This window comes from Elaeis guineensis, chromosome 2 (assembly GCF_000442705.2).
Source record: "Elaeis guineensis isolate ETL-2024a chromosome 2, EG11, whole genome shotgun sequence".
Lineage (NCBI taxonomy): Eukaryota > Viridiplantae > Streptophyta > Magnoliopsida > Arecales > Arecaceae > Elaeis > Elaeis guineensis.
Genome location: NC_025994.2, coordinates 116,627,505 through 116,636,540, shown reverse-complemented (window position 1 = coordinate 116,636,540; position 9,036 = coordinate 116,627,505). Strand labels below are relative to the sequence as shown.

Here is a 9,036-nt window from a genome sequence, read left to right as displayed (position 1 = left end):
CTTCGTTGGTTGCTGTGGACTTTTTGCTGGTTGGTCTCGTTCGTGTTTTGTCTGCCTTTGTTGGTTGTTCTGTCTCACTGTGACTAAATCTATTCTATCTCTCAAGTTTGTATATCTGCTGTTTTACTAAGCTTTTTGATCGGTCCTTTAGATTTTGTGTTTTGACCGAACAAAGCTCTTAGAAACTCTCTCAAACTAGTATCTTCTCTATATTCTAGTGGATAAAATCTACTAGTAGGTACTCTGAATAGCTGGAAATCATGTTTTGGATGCTTTCAGAAATCATAACATTTCGTGCTTTCGTCTGAAAGAAAGGTCTCTTCTAGAGTTAGTGTTGTATCCAGATGAACAAGACTCGTTACATTTTGTTAAGACAGAGGTGGGAACCTGCATCATATTCGGTTTCTCATGAGAGGAAAAAGGAAACAAAATAAGGCATTTTGGTTCATAGAAGACCAAACTTGCATTGACAATTAGAGGAAGGGAACTCCAGCTCCCCAACTGGTCAAGCCATATCTACTTTAAGCAAACATAGTTTCTTGGTTTTTTGCCATGGTAGTTACATATTGCTGGTATACTTGTTGGCGTTAGTCCTGTTAGATGAACATATATAGTCCCTCCCACGGGAAAAAAAAGAGAGAAGAACACGGTTCCTCCATCTTCTCCATTCAAGTTGGGTTAAGATATGAATACGATGACCAAAACGGGCTGTTGCTCGTAGGCTATTGGCTAGGTTGACCCAAGACTTGCACCTCCTGAAGCACATGGGGTCCCAACAACCAGCGTTGCACGGTTGTCCCTCACCACAAATACTTCATGTTAGTAAACAATCAATTAGAACCATTTTCCTTTTTTTTTTTTTTTTTTTTTTGGTAAAAAAAAGAGATCAATATCTACTCTTAGAACTTCTTGCACTGAGAAATTTATTAGTTTACCTTGAATCGGCTAATGAGATGCGCGAGGGAACGCCCAAGATTTTCCGTCCAAGAAGTCCAGCATGGGATATTCCAGCTCGCCCTCAGAAGCCATCCAAAAGTTAGACCGGGGGGAATCAATCTGGCAAAGCTAGAAGTTCCGGTTCATAAAAACACATTTGGTTCTCGAAGGATTCTGCTGGCGTTGTTTTCGTTATAATAATAATAATAAGAAAGCTGGACGCCTGTCGATACATTAGCAAACGCCGCCGGTGACGAGGTCAAACGGTTTCTTCCGGCAGCGCTAATTTGTGCCCTTTGTGGGCCTCGTCACCTTCGTTGGATCCGCTAGATTTCAAAAATTTAAAACTCGATAACTACGAGGACTTGGACGTTAACGCCTTCCTAACCTGCATCAGATTGACGTGTAAGTGTCCTTAAGAGCCGACCGTTCGGCAGCGTTAATTTAACTCTTTGTTGACCGTTCGGCAGCAATGAAGGGAGAGCATAGGTCGGACGCGCACCCACTTCTTCAGGATATTCGGATCTACCCCTATGATTTCGCTCCAATTTTTATTCAGCATATTTTTTGAGAAACGGACAATACCGTTGATTAGATCTCTCTTATATAAAGAAGCACACCGATGATTGGATCTAGCATCAAGATCAAATTTATCTACAAGTTCTGTAAAATATTTCATTTTTTGATCTTTTGAGATATACTCATGTTAGATCAGTGTGAGTATTTCCCCTCCAAAAAAAAAAAAAAAAAGAGAGAGAGCATAGGTGGAAATCCAGACAAAGTCATGAGAGCTTTTTTTTTTCCACTTCTTTTTTTTTGGCTCTCATACCTTCCATCCTTATTTTCTCCGACGCTCTTGTCCATATTGCAATGTTTGGTTTGAGTCCGATAAAAATGATATGTATGTTGGATGCAATTCAACTTACAAACTTAAACCATGACATATGATTTTCAACATTCTTCCCACTTACTCTACTTTCCATGCCTACTCGGTCTATGACTCATCTCCTACCAACTCGCATATATCCGTTCTTTATAAGAGCTGTACGGCTTTTGCCTAGGATACCATTTGTTGAGGAGAAACAAGAAGTTTGGATCCAACTAGAAAAAGACCTTTAATATATATGCTGAAACCTAGATTAGCACCGTCAAAAAGAAAAAAAGAAACCTAGATTAGCATAAAAGCTTAGACCATTAAATTTTGGACTCAATTATCTATATTAATCCATATACCTGTCACTGATTATTTTGTATGAGACAAAACTGATATATAATCTTCTACCTCTGGGTTTTAAAATCAATAGTTGATTAGGAGGATCTTCAAATTCAATGTGAATTATTTTGACCACCATGGATAGGATTGGATAGGATCCAGAAATAAAATCCACCATCAACTAAAATATCAAAGATAAATTTTTAGTTTTGAAGTTGAATTTGATTTCTAATCAAAATCAGACTTGACAAGATGTAATTTATTCTAAAAGGTGCATTATTGATTTAAGGATAAAGGCAAGCTCACCAAGTTTTTCCCATATTGGGGGCTTGCGGCTAACTTTAGTTGCATGTTTCATATAATGTTTTTTTTCCATCTGCGTCTGACCTTCACGGCTCTATTTTTCCAGAGTATCCATCTCCGGTCAAAAGTAGTGTTCCAGACTACAAAGAAGCATCACTTTCCATCCTCGGTGCACACACATTGGCATTGGGCACCCCTAATTAATTCATTAATTGCCTCCTACCAGCCATTGAAAATTTTGCTGCTTCAATATTATACGCAAAGAAATCCTTCGACCAAAGTATCTGTGGATCATTCAATTGCTATGGTTTTGAGATTATGGTAGATCCGAAAATGTTGTTGCTTAATGCGGCGGTGCCTACAGTCGCACTCAAGGCAATGGAAAGGGACTTCTCCTCTTGGCCATTACTAAAATCTTTGTTGGACCTTCATTTTGCTAGTTCGTGATTTGTCGGAAACAATAGATTTCGTTGTTAATGATGCTAATGAGCTTGGTTTCACTGGTCGATGCCTTTCCCTCGCCGGCCTATAGCCTTTAGGTGGTAGAAAAGGAAAAGCAAGGAAAAGAAGGAGAGAAAAAAAATCATTCACCATGACTTTGTATGACAACCACTAACCAACTGATAGCTGTGTTAACCGAGACAATGGATCTAGTTGGTGAACATTTATTCCACTCAGAGCATTAGAGATACTGATGGAAAAGGACTCACAACATGATTGGAAAAAGTTTTTTAATAAAAAATATATTTGCATGGTTTCTATTTCACTTATACAAATGGTTAAGAAATTTTATTTAAATTTTAAAATATTATATATAGAGTTAGGTAGGATGTGATCTTGTGTATTTGATCCCAAATATTTTATATTGGAGATCAATAATATACCTCTTAAATGAAAATTGACACTATAGAACATTATCCTTGGTGCAGGAAATGCCTAGAAACAAAAAATCACGTAGTTTCAAGATTTTTAATCCATACATCATACCGGTGAAAATAAATGATTTTAAAGTATGATGGCATGTCATCATTGATTCAAAGTGTAAGCATTTAAACGAGCTGAAATTTGATATATACATATATCTTAAAATAATCAGATCAAGATTAACGATTTAGATTTGTGAACCATATTGTGTACAACATAACCAAGCTCACTAGCTATGCTGCTACCACTGTTGGAACTATATAATTTACAATTTTAAACTGTTAATCTTGATCTAAAGATGTTTAGGATTTAACAAGCAAAATGTGATTGTAACCATATAATTTACAATTTTAAACCGTTAATCTTGATCTAAAGATGTTTAGGATTTAACAAGCAAAATGTGATCGCCCCCAGCTCTCCCAAAACCTGCAAAGCCTGGCAGGTTCTGCCATCTAAAGCATGATTCTTTTTTCCTCCCTTCAAGCATAGGTTTTAAGCACCTAACATGCTTCTTATTGAACGCACGGACGGACGGACGGGTACAACTAATGTGCTTGGTCAACTTCTAAATAAATAAATAAATAAATAAAAAGGAACTTAAGAAGAAGAAGAAGAAGAAAGGACCGTGCGCTTGGTTGTGTGAAGCCACCAGAACTCGGACCCACAGTTTCGAGGAGGTCCACCAACCAGTGCTATGCTAGCTGGGAGAGAAGTTGCTTCGTATGAGACTGCCAACGTTTATCCTCAACAGTTGCTTAAGTTGACTCCCCTGTAAGAAACCTTCGGTTTTATCCTGGGTCCCAATCAACTCAGAAGGATTCAATCACTTCATTACTTGGCAACCTCTATGTCAAGGAACATCCTCAGAAGTTTCAAAACATAATCTGACAAAAAAGTTGTTATTTTCAAAGATTTGTTGTGCAAATAGTCCGTTAATATACTCATGTTAGTACTTGACCGCATCCGATCTCTTGTACAGTAATTGTGCTTGCACTCATAAATGTAACAGTAGTGTGGTTGCTTCACTTCTAAAAGGAGAATTGTCAAAGACAACAAAAATGGAATGTATAAATCTCTCTCTCTCTCTCTCTCATGTAGGTAAGTGTACATTTTTCATCTCTATGGTGTAGCATACATCTTAAAAGATCAAAATCTCACAGAGTATTAGTTAGGTGATAGATCCCAACTGAATGTACTGACATTGTTGTGGTCAGATGCAGGAGACATAATCCTGCATTAATTAATTAACTTGGGAGGACGATTGCTGGCTCTCCGTCTAGAACTGAGATGGCAGCCTATAAAACATCCAAGAGCTATGGTTTCGGTTGTGTTGCAGCATGAAATTGCCGCCATGTTCACAGGTAACGTCTTCTTTTTTGGGGCCCTGATGCGAAGCTCATTTCAGAAAGAGCCATCAAATCCTTTGACAAGATCAATAAGCTAAAGGAATCACAACTTAAGCTATGGTGTCAATAACTCAAGTTTGTTGACGACCCTAAGAGTAAACATAAGGCTTCAAGCACCCAACTAAGAACTAAAAAAAAGAAGAAAAAAATCTGAAATTTCTTAGAATCACCTTCCTGCCAGAAATTTTACCGTTGGTTAGATGTTGTATGAACCTTGCACCATGCGGAAACCTCAGACAAGTGACATCTAAATAATTCCCAAATTCTAGTATCATGTAACATTTTGATTCTGGGCTTACTTTACATTCAAGACCTATAGCTCTCATTGTTTCACCCAGAATTCTGACAGATCTTATTTACACTGGTTCCAACCAGGCGTCTTTAAGTGAACTATCCTCTTCATAAGCTTAGCTAGCCTATGAGCCCCAGGTCCAGGCTTCAGCTGTGTTGGATCCCCAATCTCCGAGCATGGCGGATTTCCCACACACCATCCCCCAGGGATAAAGCTCCCATTATTCCGGCCAAGGAGGTCTGCGTCTATCTTATCCAGTACTGTGACGTTTGTGCCGAACTTGCGAGCAAAGGGTGCATTGCTGCCAATCATTTTAGGGACATCGGCTAGGGAGAGGACGTGAGGATGCTGCTTTGGGGGCACATCCCATGCAATGTAGTGGAGGTCATGGTTCACCACCGTGCCCGCGAACTCCGGCGCGTTGCAGATGACTGTTTGGAAATAGCCTTCAGGTGAGGAAACGAAATTTGTGTAGTACATGAGGAGAGTTCTTGGTAGGTTGTCCCAACCCCAGACACAGTACTCGACGAACTCCCGGGTTAAGGCCATCCATGCAGAGCCTGTTAGAGTAGCAGCAGCAGTAACAATCAACCCCCAAGAATGAGTGATGGAATTCAATGTTTGTTCTATTAATATAGAAGGTAATTTTCTTTCCCCAGGAAACCATAAGAAGGGAACATATTTGTTCATGTAAGCTTTAGCCTATTATGTGATCAGGGAAGTGCTACACTGTCCCACAGAATTGACACTGAAAGCAAAAATATTTCGCTATGAGAAGCATAAGATGATTGCAGTCTAGAAGAAACTATTTAAACATAGCCCCAAGGTTTCTAAGATTCTTTTACTTGAGAGGATCAAAGCAAATATGAACGTAAAACGAAATTTTGGAACCCATTTAGGAAAAACAGATTGGGTGGATGACCTGATCAATTTATACTAGCTCAAGTAGAGAAGTAAAACTGATATCTAACCTGCCTCAGAATGACCTTGAATATTTACTAGCCGAAGAAGGTACAGGGTCGATCAGATTAAGTTAGATGATGTATCGAATTCTAGTTTTCTGGAAAGAGTAAGGTCTTAGAGAAGATTCCAGAGATCGAAATGTATGAATGAGAAAGCTGCCCTTTCCCTAGCCAAAACTAACATGATTTAGTAGAGAGTTTACCTGTAAACAGCTTAAATGCAGTTGGTAGCTCTCTATTGGGAGTCACCGAGAAGATTTCCTTTTTCTTGGACATATAGAGCCCAGGGTCTATGATTAATGGCTTTGCCCTCTGCATACTGTAACACCACCAACAAAACCAAATTCTCTTGTTATGCCACAAGATTTCTTCAGTTCAGACTGCAAAAAAGAAACTACCATGAGGCCTAAAAGATGATAGAATGATGTTGCTTACGCCTTCCATCCCAATCGACTCGTGTGCTCGACAAAATTCAGATTCCTAGGCAGTGATGAGAAGGTATGGAGGATATCTACACCCACAAACATAAATCATTAAAATTACTACACAGAACAATGAATCAAACCAACAACAATTCAAAGCAGAGGAGATCCAAAAGGCCTACACGCACCATCTTGCGTCATGAGAGGATAATCGGAGGCACTGAGGTTTATGAACCAATCCCAATCCTTGCTCTTCTTGAGAAGTATAGCACAAGCATGAAGAGTATTGGCAACCATGGTCGGCCCTCGATATGTAACCATATTAGCCTTAGTAATCACATGAACATTGCCGACCTTCTGATAAACTGTTTCATTGGCCACCCGAGAAGCCAATTCCGATCTCTCAGCAGGAGGGGATTCCAAGTCCAGATGGACCACATAGAGATTCCGAGGGTGGTAGAGAGCCTGCAATGTCCTCCATAGGCAATCCAAGTCACCCTTCGATCCCGAGACAAAGTAGGCCAGCCGGGGAATCGATGGGCCGGCAGGCGGTGGCGGGTTACTGGAAAATTTGATTTCCACAAACTCAGGACTCGGGCCCGTCAAATTCCAGGCTTTGAAGTTGGAGAAGATGCTGGGGAGGGGGGAGAGGAGGCCCATATTCATGGAGGTGACAAGGAAAATGATGCAGACAGTAGTGCTCAAGGCCAATGGACATGCCCATTTCTTCTCCATAATTGGAAGCAGAGGAGCTCTTGTCTTCATACATTCCATCGTATATCCCTATACACATATATGTATATAATAGTATATCCTGCCCCTTGAAGCAGTTTATTATGTATGGTTCCAAGTCTAGCTATATATACTAAAACTTCTGCAACGAAAAAGAGATGAGACAAGGTTCAGTGCTGTGGGATTCCCTGGAAACTTTTGATGCTAATACGAAGGTAAACGACACGGGATGAGCAGAGTGGAAGCGCTTTTGTGTAATCCACAAAGGAGACGCTGAAATTTAGAATAAACAAATGAAAAGAAGAATAACAAAAACTAAAAGAAATTAAAAAAACAGAAGGTTGAAAGTTTGAAACTTGAGAATAAAGAAATGGGAAGAAGAAGAAGAACATCAACAAATAGAAGAAAGATATGAAAAACAGTTTTTGAAGGTGAGATTATTTATGGAGGGAGTAACAACAAGATCGATGGAGTAAGCGTGAGTTTCTTAAAGGAATTTGTTGAGGAAACCGAAGCGGAACGACGACGGTTATGCTATATGAAACTAGTTAAAAACAAAAGGGGATCCAAGAAGAGAGAGGAAGGTGACAAGAAGACAAACAAAAAACAAACAAGAAGGAAGTGGACCAAAGCTCTCGGACAAAAGAAAGGATGAATCCCAAATCCAAGGAGGAAAGCCTCGTTCTTATCAGAGGAACAAGAGCTGAAAAAATACCATGGAAACGCAGAGAGGATTGGAGGTAAGCAAGATGAGAAACAGAGAAGGAAGCTATAATTTTTCATCCCATGTGACATACTCTTGTGTATTAATTATTGTTTTCAGTTTTCTTTATTAGGCTCATTTCACCTCTGATTGTTTTAGCACACACATTTTTGAGTCCCTCCCTTTCGCCAATGTTTTACAGATTGGCCATAGAGGGAAGACGGGTATATTATGGAAGAAGGGGGGTGGAAGTAACTTGACCGTCGGTTACATTTATGTGAGCTAATAAATCGGCAAACAGTTGTATCTAATGGGCATTGGCATCGCATTCACGCCGCCCAAGACGGCAGCCAGGTCGCCGAATTCAACCCTTGGCTCGCGTGGTTACGTAGCCATCTCTCTCTTCCCACGCTTCCGGCTGGTTGAGAGCTTTTTGGAGCCGTGCGCTTGCCACCCTTCATTTCCATGCCTTTTTTTTTTTTTTTTGGAATTATTTTTCCTTTTCCGTGCCTTTTCCTTCAGCTAACACCAACGGTTAAAGAATTAAAATTCTACTACATCGTAACGTTTGTAGTATCTAAATTTCGTCCAACACCAACATGCACGTCTGGTTCTCCTTGTTCATTTATTTTTGTCTATGCCATCCTCAAACAATGTTGCATCTCTTTTTAAAGAAAATGAAATACACATTTCATGGAAGCTACGGCACACTTGCAGTTAGATAATTAGTTTCAAAATAGGGATAGTAATAGGTTTAGATCAGATAGATCATTATTCGCCCCATACTTGCCTCAAAGCCAAATAGATAGAATCTTGGAGCAACATGGGATGGTAGAGTTAAAAGAAATGGGTTGGACGAAATGGGTCGTACAAAATTATAGAAAATATTTTTTTTACATATAAATTATTTTTTATGTTAAAGAAAGAATTTGTGAAGAAAGATATATCCAATCATATTTGGAGCTAATTTTATTATCATCCATCCTATTTGGATCCATTCAAATTGGATACCCAATGAACCGAGTAAATTATCATCCCGAATTTCAAGAACCTTTTGAGACCACTTAGAATACACATTCTATAGGAGATCCTAACTAAACTTGATTTATAAATTTGAGCCATGATCATATACTATTTTTATCT

The 9,036-nt window shown here is 39.2% G+C and overlaps 1 protein-coding gene across 1 annotated transcript; it reads right to left on the bottom strand.

Annotated features, from left to right (window-relative positions):
- Window positions 1-5,010: 5,010 nt before the first annotated feature.
- On the bottom strand, window positions 5,011-7,972 carry LOC105040933 (beta-glucuronosyltransferase GlcAT14A). Its single transcript, XM_010917696.4, has 4 exons — window positions 6,647-7,972; window positions 6,472-6,547; window positions 6,240-6,355; window positions 5,011-5,634 (listed from the first exon to the last, which is right to left on the bottom strand). Exons 1-4 carry the CDS (start codon window positions 7,230-7,232, stop codon window positions 5,135-5,137), a joined length of 1,278 nt encoding a protein of 425 aa, XP_010915998.1. The 5' UTR covers window positions 7,233-7,972; the 3' UTR covers window positions 5,011-5,134.
- Between the last annotated feature and the right edge of the window lie 1,064 nt (window positions 7,973-9,036).